Source organism: Haplochromis burtoni, unplaced genomic scaffold (genome assembly GCF_018398535.1).
Source record: "Haplochromis burtoni strain Fernald_Lab_line unplaced genomic scaffold, NCSU_Asbu1 Contig_54, whole genome shotgun sequence".
Taxonomy (NCBI): domain Eukaryota; kingdom Metazoa; phylum Chordata; class Actinopteri; order Cichliformes; family Cichlidae; genus Haplochromis; species Haplochromis burtoni.
Window position 1 is genome coordinate 458847 of NW_024582415.1, and position 18760 is coordinate 477606.

The window sequence follows — 18760 nt, forward strand, 5'->3', positions numbered from 1 at the left end:
ATTAAAGCAACAAAACAACCTGAAGAGCCGGTTCGGAGCCGAAAGACCCGGCTCTTTTTAGTGAGTCAAAACGAAAGAGTCGGTTCTCTAAAAAGAGCCGGATATCCCATCACTAGTGGCCTTTCGCACATGCGTGGTACCGATCGGGTTTCCGGTACGGATCTGGTAGTGACTACAATTTCAGTTGTTTACAACGTTGGAAATTGTAAATTTTTCTGTAAATTAGAAAACTGAAACAAACATCATTAAGCGGGCGTTTAGCAGCGAGGAACAGAAACAGTCAACATGGTGAGCACTATGGTTTTTCTCGCCGGTGACGTTGTATCAAAACAAATCGTAGTTGCTCCAGTTTTAGCTAGCTAGCGGCTAGCAACAGGACTACAGCACAGCATAAAGATCCCCTGTCCTGAACAATTAAATTGTCATCTATTTGCTCTGAAGTATACACGTGACCTGAGTTTGACTGACAATCTTGATGTTTGTTCCACAGTTTTCCTTCCATGTGTTTGACCACCAGCTGGCCCGGGGCTTTCAGAACCGCTTCTCCACTCAATACCGATGCTATTCGGTGTCCATGCTGGCTGGACCCAACGACCGCTCCGATGTTGAGAAAGGAGGCAAAAGTGAGTCTCATTCAAAGAATGGTCATGTTGGTTCAGACAGTCACCCAGTTCAAGGTTTCTGAACAAAAGATATTGAAGTACAGTGTTTTCTTCCATACCACTCGTTCAAATCAAAGTATGTATGTGTGAAGAATTAAATGAAGACCTTAATCTTTGACTTTTGCAAATACAGGATCTGGTGATTCTGTTTTGCTTGTTGGCATAGTTTGGGTCCACTGTTGCTTTTTAGAGTGAAAGGTCACTAGAAACCAATACAGAGTTGCTCTGACTGATCACTTTTATCTTGTGATCAAACATTTTAATCCTGATGGGAGAAAATGAAACTCCCGTTCTTAATCCTCAAGAGGTCACTATGAACATGTTGTTTTAGTTCAGTATGCTAGACAGTGCTCTCCACCATCAATATTAAAATATCAAAAAAGGATCATCAGTCCTCTACATTTCAGAGACTGGGGGAAATGAGTTTCCTTTGTAGGGTGTCTAGGCTCTCATTTAGAGATAAGGTGGGGAACTTAGTCATTGGGAAGGACCTCAGGGTAGGCCTTCTACTTCATCACATCAGTTTAGGTCGTTCATAGAGTTTGCTGAGCAATGGTGTGATGTATGGCAGATTTACATGTAGCTAATTTTCTGCATTCACCACTGTATTGTGAGTGTAATCTGTGCCAACATCCACATGGTGTAACCAGCTCCCTTGTCCAAACATACATCCAGTACCGCAAACATATCTGAAGTTAACTACTTAACTATTTATTGCTTTGTGGTACTTGTTAGAAAACACAACTGTAAAAAAATATCCTCAAAATGTCCAAGTTTATGTTAGTATGTATAAGGTGAAAGTTACATATCATATTTCTTTATATTTATTTTATGAAAACACATATTTTCCTTAAAATAACTGTTATTTTTCTTTTCTTTTCAGTAATAATGCCACCTTCTGCTCTCGACCAGCTCAGTAAGCGCATGTTAATTCAAAACCTTCTCACTAAATGTTCTGTTTACATCCTGTTTTTAGCATTGCTCTATTTTCCTCTGTTCAGGCAGGCTTAACATTACCTATCCAATGCTGTTCAAGCTGACCAACAAGAACTCAGACAGAATGACACACTGTGGTGTCCTGGAGTTTGTGGCAGACGAGGGAATCTGTTACCTGCCTCACTGGGTGAGAAACAGTAATGAGTGTCTCGTGTCAGCAGTGGAGGAGCACTTACATATTCTTCTTGTGTGGAAGTGGATAACAATGTTTTAGAAGTATGGGTTTAAAAATTCAAATTTGTTGGTATACTCCAGCTTCCTACCACAGTGAAAGTATTTGCATGTTAGGTTAATTGGTGATTCTGGTTGTCTGTCTCTGTGTCTTAGCCCTGTGATGGTGACCTGTCTAGAGTGTACCCCACCTTGCACTCTTTCCCCCATGACCTGATAGATGGATGGAAATAGAAAAAAAAAAAAAGGCTGGAGTGACATTTGCTGTATTTTGTTCACTGCAGATGATGCAGAATCTCCTTTTAGAGGAAGGCGGTCTTGTTCAAGTGGAAAGTGTTAACCTCATGGTGGCCACTTACTCAAAGTTCCAGCCTCAGAGCCCCGACTTCCTGGACATTACAAACCCCAAGGCAGTGTAAGGAGTACAGGCTGAAATGTTTATTTCAACTTTAAATTTTTATTTTTTTGACACTTCATGTTTTAACATAAGTGGTTAACATTCATTACAGACTGGAGAACGCACTGAGAAACTTTGCATGCTTGACAACTGGTGATGTCATAGCCATTAACTACAACGAAAAGGTGAATCAGTTTCTTTAAGTCATTGTTGGGATTATATGTGACCAAGCGTTGTTCTTGGAGAGTTTCCTGGAAGATTAAACATAAAAATGCCTCTAATGAATGTGGTCATAGATGGCTTTGATCAGGTGTTTATATACTCTGTTACAGCCTACATGCTATATATATATATATATATGGTAATCTGTGTGTTTCAGATATATGAGCTGCGAGTCATGGAGACCAAACCAGATAAAGCAGTATCCATCATCGAGTGTGATATGAACGTAAGATCCTGGACTTCACCACAGTCACAGTGAATTGTTCTGTTGCTTTATTCGCTCACGTGCTGTTACTTTGCTGTTCAGGTGGATTTTGATGCTCCCTTGGGTTACAAAGAGCCTGAACGACGGCCTAATCACCAGGATGAACCGACAGTAAGGAGCAAACCATCGTGGTAACTGTACGTTTTCTCCTTTGAACAATGTAATAAAACTGTTTTTCTGACAGGAGGAAGAAACAGATCCCAGCAGTTACGCTGACATGGACACAGGCTTCAGAGTGAGTTCAAGTTAATGTGTACTTACTGCTACTAAAAGTACTTGAATAACATAATCTGATTTAATCTCTAATCTGTGCTTTATTTTCAGGCTTTCACCGGTTCTGGTAATCGTTTGGATGGTAAAACTAAAGGGATTGAACCCAGCCCTGCTCCCCTTGCCCCAAGTGACATTAAAAGGTGAAAAGATGTCGAGTTTCTTACACATTCCCATAAAAATAACTCAACTGTTAAGTGACCTAACAGACAAGCTATTTTTACAGGGAATGTTACACCTTTATTTAACAGCGTATTGCAAATTGATGAGGAGAGGGATGACAGTCAACTCAAACTGCTGTTCAGTATATGAAAGCCCCCAAGCAGGAGCTATTATATCTATTAGGCTATGTTAGATATCTCAGACTTGAGTTGAGACATAGAATGTGACACCTTGAGGCACATGAGTTTGTCACGTGATATATTTAAATAAAGTTCTGAGCAGTTTATGTATTTTTTATGCTTCATAAAAACAGAGAGGAATACTGGATTTATGCTCTAAGGTAACTGGGTACCCTGGTCTTAACCCTGAAGCCTAAAGCCTGAACCATAACAGAATTGTCAGAAAAGTCTTTGCTTACCTTTCTTTTTTTTTAAAAAAAATTGGAGTGGTTATTGAACTTTCTGAATGGTCCACACGGCGTTGCACATCTGTGGTGAGTCTTTGTCTCTACAAAGATGTACTGAACACCAACGAAGTATAAAATATAGCGATGTAACTATACATTGGTGTTTATTTTTTAAAGCTGTGACAGCACACAGCCACACCACGCAGACAATGGTTTTCCAAGCTGTTGTGTGTCTAATGTTTCGTCACACAGAGGGATTCCCAACTATGACTTCAAAATTGGCAGGATTACCTTCATTCGAAACTCCAGACCTCTGCCCAGGAAAATTGTGGATGATGTAAGTAATGCAAACAGTTTTCTTTCCTGGCTATTTTTAAAGTCCTACATTTAGTTCTCAAGCCATATTTTTCAATTTTCTTCTGAATCTTCTCAGGATGATGCCATAAACAGATTCATCGCCTTCTCTGGACAAGGGCAGTCACTACGCAAGAAGGGCCGAAAACCTTGAAGAGTTACAAACGAGGAGCCTGACTCATGTGCACAGAGCTATCTTATTCTTTTCACCTTCAGCAGCAAAGTAAAATATTGGTTTTCAGATGCGTTGGTTTTGCCCCTCTGCCCCTTTTTAAATGGAGGTTTTGCTGTTGATTATAGCGTGTAATTAAAAGTCTGACAGTAATATTTTGCTCAAAAGAATCTGAGCAGCCTAAAATACTGTCTGCTTTAATTTGGTATTCACAAATTCAGAGTGACCGATTTTCTGCCAATATCTTATCAAGAACATGAAAAAATGACAGCAAACATCTTTCTTATATCAGATTGAATGACCTCTGACTCTGCGCAGACCCATCTTTTCCATAATTCTTTTTTTATTTTTACAATCCACTTTAAAATTGCTGTTATCCACAATCCCAGTGTTACTGTAAAATGGGAGCTTTTGGTTTTGATTATACTAAGAAAATTTTTATGTTTGAGGGTTTTTTTCCAGACTTTTAGGAATTTTTTCTTTTGCTTTATTTATCAACAAATAAAATTGTTTTGAAATGAATTACACTCAGACCTATTTTTGAGGTATTATGCTCTTTCTGTGACATCACCTGAGTTGAGTATTTATATACGAAGAAGATGATCATTGGATAAACTATTGGAATTGGTGAGTTTACATAAATGTGTAAAATAATGAATGGTTGAGCTCTCAATCAGCAAAAGTACCTACAAATTCAGATTTGAGAAAACCAACATTTTTATCGTTTCAGAAAAAATATTGTTGCAAATAATATATACTTTAAGTTCCAGTAAAAGCAGAATATCTTTAAACAAACTGTGAATTCACAATGACGTTCTTCAGCCATGCACGCATTTTTTCGTTTTGATGCTTTGTATAAGTGATACAGAAATGTGCCAAGAGCTTTTGTTGTGAAAAATAAAACCGGAAGGAGTACAGTTGCTAAAGCTGTCGCAGCTAGCGATGGACAGGGCTGTGGGAGAAATCGCATGGAGGGTAATTAAACCAGATATTACGTTATTAATTTCGTTACTGATAACTTTTCCTTAGTTAATTTGATTTGCCTTGTTTATGACAAGACTCAAAATAATTCAAGTCAAATCCTGATGACGTAGGTCGCAAGGTGATTAGCTTTAGATGCTAAACCGCAAATGTACCCTTCTGTACCATCTAGCAAAGTCAGACAAAGAAGATCCGAGGAGGCGACGTATATTTTTTTGATTCACGAAATGCACTAATATCTGGGCTTGCTGATCAAATTTAAAAACAGCATGTGTGTAGTTGGAAAGTCAAATGAGCCACTGACCAAACTGAGGGTCAGCCCATTCTTAATACGACCGCAGAGAGGCGCTGTTTAAATGTTGAACACTTCAGAGACTCAGGTTAAAACTCACCGGCCATTATATTGGGAACGTCATGCTTGTACTGGGTTGGACTCTCTTTGCCTTCGGACCTGCGTTAATACTTCGTAGCTCAGATTCAACAAGGTGTTGAATGAAAACATTCATCAGAGATTTCCAGTTTGGCACGACAGCATCACACAGTTGCTGCTGACAGAGATGTGAGACGAACATCAATAAACTGCTCACCATAGCAGCCAAATGTTGCTGTAGAAATTTGAACTCATCAGATCAGGCAGTGTTTTTCCAGTGCTCTTTTGCGCAGCATAGGTGAACCTGTGCAAACTGTAGCCTCAGTTTCCTGTTCTTGGGGAGCGGCACTCAGTGTGGTCTTCTGTTGCTTCAAGGTTTGACATGCCGTGAATTTAGAGATGGTCTTCTGCATATCTTGGTGGTACTTTTGATAGTCACTGTTGATTTCCTGTCAGTTCGAGTCAGTGTGGCTATTCTCCTTTGACGTCAACAAGGTATTTTTGCTTAGAGAACTGCCCCTCACTGTATATTTCCTCCTTTTCAGTTGCTGCCAGTTGATTGGCTGATTATTTTATTAATAACAAGTAGTTAGACAGGCGTACCCAACAAAGTGTCTGATGTCAGTCACCAGAATCCCAACAGAAGTTTAAAATTTTATTCTGATTTTTGTTTGCTTTGTCGCCACAGCCACCACGGGCATGTGAAGACTACTGGAGCGAGTTTAGACACTGCAAAAGTTTTAAAAACTGGTTTCACCACTACTACACTTACGGTACCGTGCCATCCTGCCAGCAGTGGAAAGAGGACTACCATAACTGCAGAGAGTGGGAGAAACACAGAGGCACCGAGGCTAAGGTGGAACAGCAAGAAATTAAAATTTTAAAGTCCTAAACGGGTGACCTCTGTGATCCGCTCCAGGCTGTATAAATACACTCACTCTGTCTGTCTTGCAGGAGGCGTTGCGGAGAAGTGAGAAAATCAGAGTGGCAGAGCAAAGAAACTTCATTCCAGTGTGGCAGCTGAGGCAGGAGCCTCCTAGAGACTGGCACGTGCCACTGAACCAGGAGAAGCCTCAGGACTCCTGAACATCGAGTTTTGACAACATGCTTAGTTTCAGTTTAAGAGCCTGGACATTCTCGTAATCACGAGATGTCATCAGTTGTATTCAGAGAACTGCTGTATGTAAAATGATATATACAGTATGTCTAACAATGCTGGCAGCAGCTAGTGCTCAGCGATAAGGATTAGCTGTTTTATCAGTAAATATGATCCGTTTCCAGACAGGCTGGTGTCTCATAGGTACTAATTCTGCAAAGCTTGTGTAAACTTAAGCACAAAGACCAGACTGCACTCAGAGAAAATTAGCTCTATATTATCCTTATGTTGACAGAATATATAGTCAGTACAGGTAATCAGTGATCTGCTTCATTCTCCTTGAAAAAGGTGAAGAGCCAGGTGTTTGCATGGTACCTGTAGGCCTATCTGTATTTGTCAGCTGCTCAGCAAATGAATTGACTTTAAGAAAGGTTAATGATGTAGGTATATGGGATGTTTAATCCTACTGAAAAATCGAGATGACAGAATTCAGAGTTGTGTAGCAGTTTTCTGCCTTATGACATGTTCAAAAAGATTCTGAAAACTGGATCAATAAAAAGATTTATTCCATTATTATAGACAAATATTAACGTGACACAAACTCACTGTAACTCTCACACAATGAACGACAATGAAGGAATAAAGACAGTGTGCTTAAAAGCTGCATTTTTGCTTAGTGAATAACAGACACACTAAACTACACACAGCTATTCCTCATTTATCACTGCGTGTAAACTTTAGTGATATCGTTGTATTTCCCATCAGGGGCGTCATAATTGGGTATTGCTGGCGTATATGCGGGACCTTCGTGAACAAAGGGAATAAGAAGCGGGTCAGGCTTCAGCGCTGCCCGGTACAGCTCCTCGGACTCCAGCTTCAGCTCCTCCAGTGCCTCCCTCTGTGCTTCCAAAGCCAGTTCAACAGCTTCCACTTCAGCCATGTGCTGCTTCTGCAAGAACAGCAGACAGATACAACCCACTAAGTGCATGAGATGTAGAGCCGGGGTCAGATGTAACATTTTCCATAAAAGCTTTAGTGACGCAGGTGCGATAGGTAAGTGGTAACCTGTTTGTATCGACACCACTCCTTCAGCAGCAGGGCTCGACCCTCACTTTCTTCAAATGACAGCCTTGGAGCAGTGCGTTCCCTTAGACAGAGAATTATGAACATCAATTTAAAGGACTTAAAAGCCCTATACCCAAGAAAGGTATTCAAATGAGCAATTTAAAAGTTTCAAAGCTGTTTTAATGTCCCAGAGCTTCACTGCAAAAAGACTGATAAAACCAACAACACATCAGATAACAATCATGTCTCAGAACTTCAGCCACCTTTTGCAAAGGCAATTTCTCTGCGAAAATGAGCTGTGGCTGAGGTGGTCGAACTGGTCATCTAGCAAAGCAGGCAAAGAAGTCTGTGATTCCTCCTGCCAGCAAAATGTTCTTGGCAAATTGCACCTATTGGAGTGTGTACGAATGATGAAAAATGCTTCGGGGTAGATAAAACTGCGTCTGATGGGTTAAATGAGACTTGTAGAATTGTAGTATAGTAGTATTTACATTATCTTGACATAAATAATGTTTGTGTTAACACTCCTGGGGCATTATTGTCAAATCCATTCTTGACCAGTGAGATGTCATGAATAAAAAAAACTCAAAAAAAGCACACAATAAGTGCTTTTGACTTTCTTTTTTTTCCATTTGTTTGTGTGATCCAACAAAGCTGATTTTAACACATAATATTAAAATAGTTCTTAACTCTGATGTGGAAAACAGAGTTGACATCAGCTCAGATTTTCTTCATTGGCTGTGGAGGACAGCGTTCTCAAAGGATGCCGTGGGCTGAGCCACGACACATTAATTTTACACCTTGGACTTATAGAGCTGCTTGATCTGTTGCCTGTTTATTTAGGAATAAAAACACATTTCTTTTCCCATCCACTGGTCTTAAAAAATGCCTCTGCATGCTTCTGATGATCCATACCTGCCCAGTAGCTTTAGTTCATTTGCTGACAAGAAGAAATTTGAATGTGTGTTATCACACTGAGCACTATACATTAATGTTTCAATACAAATTTGACCTTCATTATTTCAAACGACATTTATGCACATAGACTGAAATGAGCTCCACCTTGTTTCATCCAAGCATTTGGTTGGAGTGATGAAGTCCTCTATGGGGATAAGCTCTGGTGGAACTTTCTCCAGTTTCTTCAGCTTCTTTTTCAGACGCTCTCTCAACATCTGTTCCCTTCTCGGGTCCACTTTCTTCTTCTTTTTTGGCTCAGCTCTTGAATAACACAGATCAAACCTCTATGTTAATATATTCAGCCACAAGATAGAGCTTGCTGAGAAATACTGTTAGCACCACGAACCACCATAACATTGGTGGACTAAGTTGTTCAATTTAAAATATTGATGAAATGACAATTGTGGTAAACCTCGGTCATGACTTGGTTTGTGAGCCTGAATCATACCTCAGTGGAGCAGATGTCTTCAGGGTCATCACTGGTGCAAACCAAGGACTCTGTACAAGATGATGTTCTCCGTACAGAGAGCTGCAAAATAGAGTACGGGTCATTTCTCAAGTTCTCATTTCTCTCAAGTTTGTATATTCTTTGAAGAAGACAGTCTTAAGAGTGCTACTTTTTTTTTACTCCCAGTAAAAATCTTAACATCTTCATCTCTGCCACCTTCGGCTCAGTCGCCTGTCTTTTTATTGGTGCCACCCTCTAACTACCATCTTGTAAACTTTCCCTTTCACTTCTGTCACAAATCACCCCTGATGCTCATCGCCACTCTGCCTGCACTGTCTTCTTTATCTCTTTTGTGCACTGTCATTTGCTTTGGATATTTAACCCCAGGTATTTAACCATCCACCGTCACAATTTTTGGCTCCTTTCAGCATCACGAGCACAGCTGTCTGCCTCTCACGTGTTCTGTCTTGCTTTTGACTTTCATTTCTCATCTATCAAAGCATACATTCACCTCTCCAGGCTCTCTTTCACCTGCTCTCTACTTTTGGTACAGATCACAATATCGTCTGCAAATATTATGGTCCACAGAGACTACTCACTGATCTAATCTGTCCATCTTCATTGCAAACAAGAAGCCACAGAGCAGATCCCTGATGCTGATCCAGGTCCAACCCATCTGTCACTCCTACCGCACACTTCACCACTGCTTCTCTGTCCTCATGCATGTCCTGCACCACCCTCATACTTCTCTTGGCACACCATCATATGCTTTATCTAGATGCACAAGTGCACAGTTCAACTCCTTCTGACCTTCTCTATACTTCTCCATCAACAGTCTCAAAGCAAACATCGCATCTGTACTCTTTCTCAGCATGAAACCATACTCTCAACAACTACATCCCTCTGTAGTCACAACAGCTCTGCTCATCACCCTTGTTATTGAAAATCGTTATAAGCACACTTCTTCTCCATTAAAGCACCGAATAACCTTAGCTATATTAGCTCCACGCAGCTAACGCACTTCGTTCACATCGTACAACAATCACTCACCTCGACGGCATGGCCTGCCGCGATAAAACCCTGCAAAGACATCGCGAAAGAGCCAAAGACATGTTTTAATTACGTTTCTGTTTCCTCCTTTAACTCAGTTTTGGGTCCAGGACAACAAAAATTCACATGTCGTCCCCTGGAGTGACAGCCCCCCCACACACGTCGCTGAAAGATGACGTTTCAAACAAGCGGCTGCACACTTCAACGTGCGCACTTTCGCTTATTTAAAAATCCTGGAAATAAAATCAAAGACAGATATTGGATATATTATAATCCGTTAATATATTACTTAATAAAACAATAAGATAAACAGTAAAAAAAAAATAGTAACATTGCGTTGTGTAGATATTTATGTGTAGATATTTTGTTGAATCTTCATGGAGGAGTAAAACGTTACCGGGCTGCAGTATTTGGGGGAAAGGTCACAGTGGTCCGAGGCTTTTATATCCTCCACGCAGCGAGATATCAGCCTAAAACTTTGATCCGGTCATCGCTGGATTGTTGAGTCTGCGCCATGGCACTTCTCAGAGGTAAACAAACACCATTCATTTCATTTCAGCAGTAAGACTGCTGGGACGGGATTTTCTGATGGGGCGTTTGAAAGTATCTGGGTCACACTGCTGTGCAACAGCGCTTTAAAAATCTACCTTTTTATTTATTTTATATGCAAAGAAGTCTCGTTTCCACATAATTTAACTGCAATGTAGGCGAAAGGTGACAAGATGGTGGCAGTATTATTTAAACAGCGGCTCCTTGCTGCTACTCAACTCAAAGCTGTAAATATGAATTTTAACATTTAATCAGAAACCTTTCACAACTTTGAGGACACCAGTTTGCTTTTGTTATGCCCACACTTTTTTGGTTTAGAAAATTACAGCTTTCAGCTGTAATATTCATGTGTGCGAATATTATAGCTATAAGTATATGCTATAGCATGTGCTGTGATGCATTTACTTAAGCGAAGGTGAAACCGTGCTTTAAATCTGTTTTAATTATATGTTTAATAGATTACAAATATACATTTGTGCCTCATACATTAGTTAATTTGCATTATTGTGTTTCCTGATTTTGCTATTCATATTTCTCCATATTATGTGTTTATATATGATCGAGAACAGAACATCAAAAAAGTTGGGTAACAGTATTTAATTTGAGTTATTCGTCATATGGCAATTACATCATGAATATGGAGTAAATGTTTAAAGAAATTATCTATAAGGACTTTGGATTACTGGTCATTGAGCCATTTTATATGCATCATATCAGCAGCTCCCAACATTTTTTTCCCCATCTTACATGCACAGCCATTCAATCACTCCCTTGAGTTATTATTCCGTTTAAACACTAAGTAATTATCCACAAAAGTATTGATAACCAAAGAGTTTCAACAGCTTGTCACTACTGTTGTCTAATGAATCACTTATGCAGTCCTCTTTAATACTTTATGCTGCAAATTCATTACGTTTAGTTTATGTTTAACTTTTCTGCTTAAACCTATCAATTTAAAAAATGTAAACAAAATGACTAGTCAGAAAAGCTTTATAGTGGATTTATAAATAAATACAGTTTTATTGATCCACAAATCTCTGCGCTCTTCTGTGAGTTTGGTCCAGTGCCCCCATTCAGAGTGGAGGGAACATATTACTCAACATTAAACAGACTCCAGCTGTATGCGTCAGGTGTTACTATAATATTTGCAAACTCGATTCCAGGTCAAAGCATCCTGCGTTTCCTGACACGTAGCAGACATTAGTCGATAGTTCAGTGTCCCTCTAAAACTGAAAAAGGTCCCTCAGTGCAACATTTCAAAATAGAGATCATTCCTATTAAGGTACTGTGAACTTTAAACCAATTTTTTTTTTCCTCTCAAAAATGTTGCTGTGACTTTCAGATAAATTTTTGGCAGATTATCAATCAGGCCCCAAATGCAGAAACAGGGAATTTAAAAAAAGAAAAACAAAGAATTGCCAAAGTAGCTCCTGAAAACCTACTTCAGATTAGAGGACAGGTATGAAATGAAATGGCATCACTATTCCTGGAAGATTTCTCAGATCCCTGTGTGCAGATGGGTCTAAATTCCGAGTTTCAGTTTATTCCAAATTTGAATTCTGTTTAAATTTACTCTTTACTTGCTTTCAGACTGTTAAAACCTCACCCGGGCTCCAGCTGTAGTAAGTAAATATTAGCTTGAATTAATGTTTCAGAGACAGTTTTAGATTTTCTTTCAGCTGCTGCTTCAGAGGCATTTAGTCTGAGAGCAAGTTAAAATGAAAGAAACAGAATTCAAACGTAGGCTTTCTCTAGATACAAATTTGAAATGCACTTAGCAAGTAGGCGACAAATAGGCGAACTGTTTTAGAATCATTCATTACTATAAAACAAATGTTCTACATGCAAGAATAAGTTACCAGCAGCCAACATGAAGAAATAACAAAGTTGCATCGAATAATTTATATTTCTTACTGATCCACATGGAAATGGATCACATCTTGGAGAAGCCCACGGCTCTCCAACGGGAGATTGAGAGACCAGTGTTGGACTGTTAGAACAGCTTTGAAATTCATATGAGTTGTTCGCACTAAAGTAAAAACCACCATCACTTCATGCGGATACCCCTTTGGCGCCAGCTGCGGTCTCAAGGCTGGAGCTGAACAACAACACCTTGATAACGACTGTGTTTAGACTGTTCTTCCCATTCTATGCAAGGCCACCTGGGTTGGCTGGTAGACTGTTTACTTAACCTGGCAGGGCGAAGGACACTGTGTCAGCTGAACTCTGGACACGCACACACATACATATACACTAATGTGCACACACTCATCCCCCCTCCCTTTCCAAACGCCTTCGACGCTTGTTCCCTCCTGGGGAACACGGCGGGTCTGAGCCCGCGCTGGAATGGTAGCGCTGGGCAGGATGGCTGCTGTGTTTGCTTCGGATTACTCCTCACCCCCCACCCGACCCTGTGGCTTGTCACGTGCTCCATAATGTTGTGCTGTGGACATTTATGTGCTTTTATGTGCAGAGGAGTTTTTTTGTTTCCTGTTCTCATGCTGTCCTCCCAGGAGCCCAGCATGAGTAGAGGTCTCTTTTTTTCCTCTTGTACTTTCCCATTGTAGTGTATATTTCAGTGTTTTTTCTGTAACACTACTGATCTCCGACCTGTATCCCCATGTGATGTCTGTGTTGTGTGTGTAAGGTCGGGGCGGGGGGTCCCATTTCACTGCAGGGCAACCTGCACGTGGTGAATAAAGCCTTGATTGATTGATTGATTGATTGATTGATTGATTGATTGATTGATTGATTGATTGATTGAAACAGAAGGACCAGGTTTCAGGAATGATGAGCAGCAAATAGAAACACGGGGAAGACCATGGACATGTACTCATCATAAAACTAAACATCAGAAAATACAAATAACAAATCCATACACAGCAATGAAGCAATAAATCAAAGTCACTGTCAGGAAATAAAAAAACAGAAACATTATAGGAGAAAACCTAAACAGGAACTTTAATTTGAATACATCAACAAAGAATTGAAAACAAGAAATCAGGCGCAGCTTTATTTCAACACCCTGTAAATCATGTCGCTTTAGTGCTAATTATCCCTTCACAAATCTTCTCTCTCTGTTCGCGCTACAATCTGGCTGTAGCTCAGTGGTGGGTGGTGTTAACTCCAAACTAAAATGCTCTTTTTTCCTAGGTGTATTTATTGTAGCTGCCAAGCGTACTCCATTTGGTACCTATGGTGGAGTACTGAAGGATCACAGTGCAACAGACTTGGCTGAACATGCAGCCAAAGCTGCCCTCGCTGCAGGGGGTGTGGTCCCAGAGCTTGTAAACAGCATCATCATGGGAAATGTCATGCAGGTACTGATCACACATACAAGACTGAAAGGATTCATTATAAATGATCTGACTACTGTATCTTACATTTTGTTTCTGATCCATTTCCCTACGTTCAGAGCTCAGCTGATGCACCCTACATTGCTCGTCATGTGGGTCTGAGGTGTGGCGTACCCATCCCAGTGCCCGCTCTCACCGTGAACAGACTGTGTGGATCTGGTTTCCAGTCCATCATTAATGGCGCTCAGGTAAGCACTAAACTAACGAAAATAAATCTATCAGACCCATAAAAGAGGAATTAGCCAAAGCAGAAAACAGTGTATTGAATGTTTTCCTATCAACATACAAACAAGGAAATTGATTTTAAAAAGTAATAACAGTGACACTACGAAGACAAACGGGAAAGTGAAGCCAAAATAGCAGAAGAATGGAAAGGTCAGAGTGGAAAACTGCAGTTTCACGTATGTGGATGGAATTTGGGTGGAAAAATGCAAAGTTTTTTTAATTACAGAAAGACATTAAGGTGTAGGAACAAATTGTTGGAGGGTTGGTGGATCATCAGTAGCTTATCATTACCTTTTCCTTTGGGAATGTCCAGAACTTCAAAACTATTTTGGAGTGAAATCCACAAACATTTGAGTGCTGGTTGACGTGGTGAGTTAGTGAGATCCTCAGTACAGCACATTCAAAATAAGAAAGAGAAATACTTAATGAGAGTACTACTTTTTGCAGGGAAAAGAAGCTCTGCAGCTTCTCTGTAAGGAGAAGAGTGAGTAAGATAAAGCAAAATGTAAGAGGTGGTTTCACATCAGCCCGGTTTTATGATAACTCCAGGAATCTATAAGTTTCTTACTAGGAGTAGAGATAAGTGAGGTTGGAGGGTGGGGCACTGGTTGTGGACAGGCAGGTAACACGAGATGGAAAGGAATCCTTGTGGTGAATGCTTGTTTGAAGGTAGCAGGTGAGCAAGCTTAGGGAAGCCTTTTATTCAGCACACAATCACAGAGACACAGAGTTGAGAACACTGGAAAAACTCAGTAGGCATAACCAAAAACAAGCCTGTCTACTACTTTATGATGGAAAACATTTCAGGTGCCCCTTAAATACCAGCCACTGATGAGACTAATGAGCCACTGGTGTGCTCAGTGAGCAGCAGGAACCCGTGCTCTACCCATAGGGCACAGCCTGCATAACCCATCCAAGACCAGAGAAAGACAGAAACGACCCAAAAACAACAACCCAGTGCTGCACTATGACAACTGAAATTCATTGGATGAATTATATGCTGATGTATTTTCGTTCTGTACTGTATCTTCCTAAATGAAAAGGAAGATTAAAAGTTTCTGATCTTTTCCTGTCATGTATATAAGTGGAAAGTAATTGAAGTGATATTTTTAAGTCAGCAATGTGTGCAAAAACCATCAGTAAAATGATCATTATGTATCTTACCCTTTTTCTGCTGGTCTAAAAACAAAAAGCCTGTTCCCCTTTGTGTTTGTAGGAGATTTGTCTCAGGGATTCAGAGGTGGTCCTGTGTGGAGGTTCAGAGAGTATGAGCCAGGCTCCCTATGCTGTCCGTAACATACGATTTGGTACGAAGTTTGGCGTCGATCTGAAGGTTGGTAGATCAGATCTGTGAACACTTGATATAAATGTACATCACCATAACTACAATGATTTGGTATTAAACCTGCCTTCATCTGCCTACCAGCTAGAGGATACCTTGTGGGCGGGGCTGACTGACCTGCATATTAAAACCCCGATGGGCATCACAGCAGAAAACCTGGCAGAGAAATACCAGATCACCCGAGAGGACTGTGACAACTACGCACATCAGACTCAACAAAGGTGGAAGGCAGGTAAGGCAGACCCTGTTTTTTGATTTCTTTTCATGGTCTGCCTTTTAATTCACCCTCATACTCAGTTACTGTTTTAAACTCTAAGCTTTTACTGCTTTCTGTTTACAGCTCATGAGGGTGGTTATTTCACAGCAGAAATTGCTCCCATTGAGGTGAAAGCTAAGAAAGGCAAAGTGCCCATGACTCATGATGAGCACCCTCGGCCTCAGACCACTCTGGAACAGATGGCCAAACTACCTCCTGTCTTTAAGAAGGGAGGAACCGTTACTGCTGCTAACGCTTCAGTGAGTTTATGCTAGAGGTGCCGACTGTTCTCAACAATCTGACATGATCGGGTTTTCTTAGTCTAAGTCAGACGGTCCGTGGTCACTGGGAAAAACAGACCACCTTTTTTTTTTTTTTTTAATGCATTCGAGTCCCTTTTGTATTGTGTGATATCACTCCAGCATGTTTTTGTACACTCACACTTAAAATACATTTAAATATAGTTCATTATAAATTTTATCCAACCTCCTCCTCTTTCCTGATTGTACCTATTATTTCTATCCCCAGGGTGTATCTGATGGTGCTGCTGCTTTGGTGATTTCAAGTGAGGATGCTCTGAAGGAACACAAGCTCACTCCTCTGGCCAGAATTGTGGCCTATCACGTGTCAGGCTGTGACCCAAGCATTATGGGAATAGGTTAGCAACACTGCTCTCTTAAAGGTATAATCTGGGCACCTTTGGATTAAAAGTAATGATTACCTAACCTTTCTTTTTACTTTATTTATTTTAGGTCCTGTTCCAGCAATCACGGGAGCACTTAAGAAAGCTGGTCTGACTCTCAAAGACATGGATCTTGTGGAGGTTTGTTCCCATACAGTGAAACAAATACTTACATGCTTTTTTGTCATATACAAAGCAGTAATGCAACAACTTAAAAATACTCCATTATAATTAATTAAGGAAACTGAAAATAATATGTTGGTGAAAGTGCACACAGCTGTTTTTGCCTGCTTCCTTATTGACAAGAGGTCACCAGCACATGTTTGATTTGTGTCCTTCCTGCCGCAGCCACAAAGAGATCTGTGTCTCTTCCTGGGTTTGAACCAGAATCTTTCATTTGTTAGGCAAATATATAAACCACTATTATGAGTAAAATTTACATAACAACAGTTAGGCCCATATGTATTTGGGCAGTCACATATTCTTTGTAGTTTTGCCTTTGTACAATGGATTTGAAATCAAACCATTAAGTTGTGATTAAATGTTGACATTAGACATTGAGCTATAAAACCCCACATAATCCCACACTTTCAGAGGCTTGAAATTCATTGGACAAACTAACATCATTTAAACTAATTATTATTTTTTAATACTCAAATATTACTTTAATAATTTAATATTAATATTTTTTAATACTTGAATACTTGAAAGTTGCTTTTCTAAAATGTAACATAGCAACCAGCCTGTTGTGATTTATGGTGTTTGTGATTTATTTAGGAAGTGAATACTCAGGTGTTTTTGTTGTTTTGCACAGGTCAATGAGGCTTTTGCTTCTCAGTATCTGGCTGTTTCCAAGGCTCTAGGACTCAACCCAGAGAAAAGCAATGTTAACGGTGGAGCTATTGCCATCGGACATCCTCTCGGTGCTTCTGGAGCTCGCATCACTGCTCACCTGGTGCATGAGCTCAGGTAGCGTAGTCATTTAATGGTGCACGGTATCTTATATAATGAGAAGTGTTCTGCACATTATTTAAAGTGACTTTGAATAATTATTTACTTTCTGACAGGCGGCGAGGAGGCAAGTATGCCATCGGGTCTGCCTGTATTGGCGGTGGTCAGGGTATCGCCATCATCATTGAAAAATGCTGAGAGAAGAACCTGCCAGCTGCTAAGTTTCCTGCAGAAGAATGACCTACACTCAACCACACAGTCCGCTAATTCTAAATAAAATGCAGATGATACATTGTAAAAGGGATATTTTTCCACATTTTCACATCAGAACATGTGCACTAAATGTTTCATTCTTGAGTTGGCTTGGAAGTCCAGTAAAGACTGAATGCTAATTGCTCACTGACATGCCTGTTCCTGTTTCACATAAGTGCAAAAGACTTTTCAAGCACATGCCTAAAATTCAGCGCTAATGATGGTACAGTGTGTAGCATATAATAACAGTGAAGTTTGTGGTAGGACAGAGTGAGACTTGATGGAACTGGAATTTGCCTTAATAGCAGAGAGATTGAGAACATGTTAAGTTTTAATGCTAGAAAATTACCTGTGATGGCTCCAGCAAAAACTGATTTTGTACTTCTGTGTCAGAGAATCTCAAATTAAAAAAAAGAAATAAAAAATCTGTTTTCATGATCAGTCTTTTATTGCAGCTGCAACTTTTTTTCAAACCCATTTTCCAGCTCTTGAATAAAATATTCTATATGATTTTTTTTTGGTTAGTTGGTGTCAAGGGCAATGTTCCCTCTAATTTTTCATGTGTCGAACACACAAACTCCCTGAGCGGTCCCTTAGACCAGTGTGAGCAACAGCAGACGTGTGCACTGTGGTCACGCTAGCATCAAATACATCCAAGTCACATGGTTTATTAAAATAATCAAATTACAGCATTTACATTTAAGTTAGACTACTTTTAATTAACTGCTTTAGCCCACATACAGTGAAGATTTTAAAAAATCATGTTCATGACCTGTGTAGTATGTTAACACTATTGGAAATAAAAATAACTTGGACTCCAATTTTGAAAACGTGTTTTTTAAAAACAAAAAAAGAAGTTGTACAGCTTTGGGGTTTTTTTGTTTTTATAAAGCTCTGACTGGTATTATGAGTATGAGTCTATGGTCTGGGAGAGAGTCCTGTAACTCTCTGTCTGCAAAATACAGTATATAATGACCAATGTTGGGCAATTAATTATATAGTTACTTCTTCAAAAAAGTAACTGAGTTTTGCAAAAAAAGCTTTTTGCAGCTGTTTACCTAAAAATGCAGCCGAGGCGGTTTTTTAAATAAACATTTCACACT

General features: G+C 39.8%; 4 protein-coding genes across 4 annotated transcripts; 3 read left to right on the plus strand and 1 right to left on the minus strand.

The window, feature by feature from the left end:
- The first annotated feature begins 121 nt into the window (after nucleotides 1-121).
- On the plus strand, nucleotides 122-4599 carry ufd1l (ubiquitin recognition factor in ER associated degradation 1). Its single transcript, XM_005924385.3, has 12 exons — nucleotides 122-288; nucleotides 491-623; nucleotides 1546-1578; nucleotides 1664-1785; nucleotides 2114-2244; nucleotides 2339-2411; nucleotides 2606-2674; nucleotides 2756-2824; nucleotides 2898-2948; nucleotides 3038-3126; nucleotides 3804-3888; nucleotides 3985-4599. Exons 1-12 carry the CDS (start codon nucleotides 286-288, stop codon nucleotides 4057-4059), a joined length of 933 nt encoding a protein of 310 aa, XP_005924447.1. The 5' UTR covers nucleotides 122-285; the 3' UTR covers nucleotides 4060-4599.
- Nucleotides 4600-4711: 112 nt separating this feature from the next.
- On the plus strand, nucleotides 4712-7184 carry cunh22orf39 (chromosome unknown C22orf39 homolog). Its single transcript, XM_005924387.3, has 3 exons — nucleotides 4712-5052; nucleotides 6117-6284; nucleotides 6383-7184. Exons 1-3 carry the CDS (start codon nucleotides 5020-5022, stop codon nucleotides 6512-6514), a joined length of 333 nt encoding a protein of 110 aa, XP_005924449.1. The 5' UTR covers nucleotides 4712-5019; the 3' UTR covers nucleotides 6515-7184.
- Nucleotides 7074-10227, minus strand: mrpl40 (mitochondrial ribosomal protein L40). Its single transcript, XM_005924386.3, has 5 exons — nucleotides 10045-10227; nucleotides 8995-9075; nucleotides 8652-8807; nucleotides 7590-7671; nucleotides 7074-7473 (listed from the first exon to the last, which is right to left on the minus strand). The coding sequence occupies exons 1-5, from the start codon at nucleotides 10104-10106 to the stop codon at nucleotides 7246-7248; spliced, it is 609 nt and encodes a 202-aa protein (XP_005924448.1). The 5' UTR covers nucleotides 10107-10227; the 3' UTR covers nucleotides 7074-7245.
- Nucleotides 10228-10422: 195 nt separating this feature from the next.
- On the plus strand, nucleotides 10423-18126 carry acaa2 (acetyl-CoA acyltransferase 2). The gene is made up of 10 exons (XM_005924388.3): nucleotides 10423-10574; nucleotides 13747-13913; nucleotides 14009-14137; nucleotides 15391-15507; nucleotides 15601-15748; nucleotides 15857-16032; nucleotides 16301-16430; nucleotides 16525-16595; nucleotides 17269-17423; nucleotides 17522-18126. The coding sequence occupies exons 1-10, from the start codon at nucleotides 10559-10561 to the stop codon at nucleotides 17601-17603; spliced, it is 1191 nt and encodes a 396-aa protein (XP_005924450.1). The 5' UTR covers nucleotides 10423-10558; the 3' UTR covers nucleotides 17604-18126.
- The last annotated feature ends 634 nt before the right edge of the window (nucleotides 18127-18760 follow it).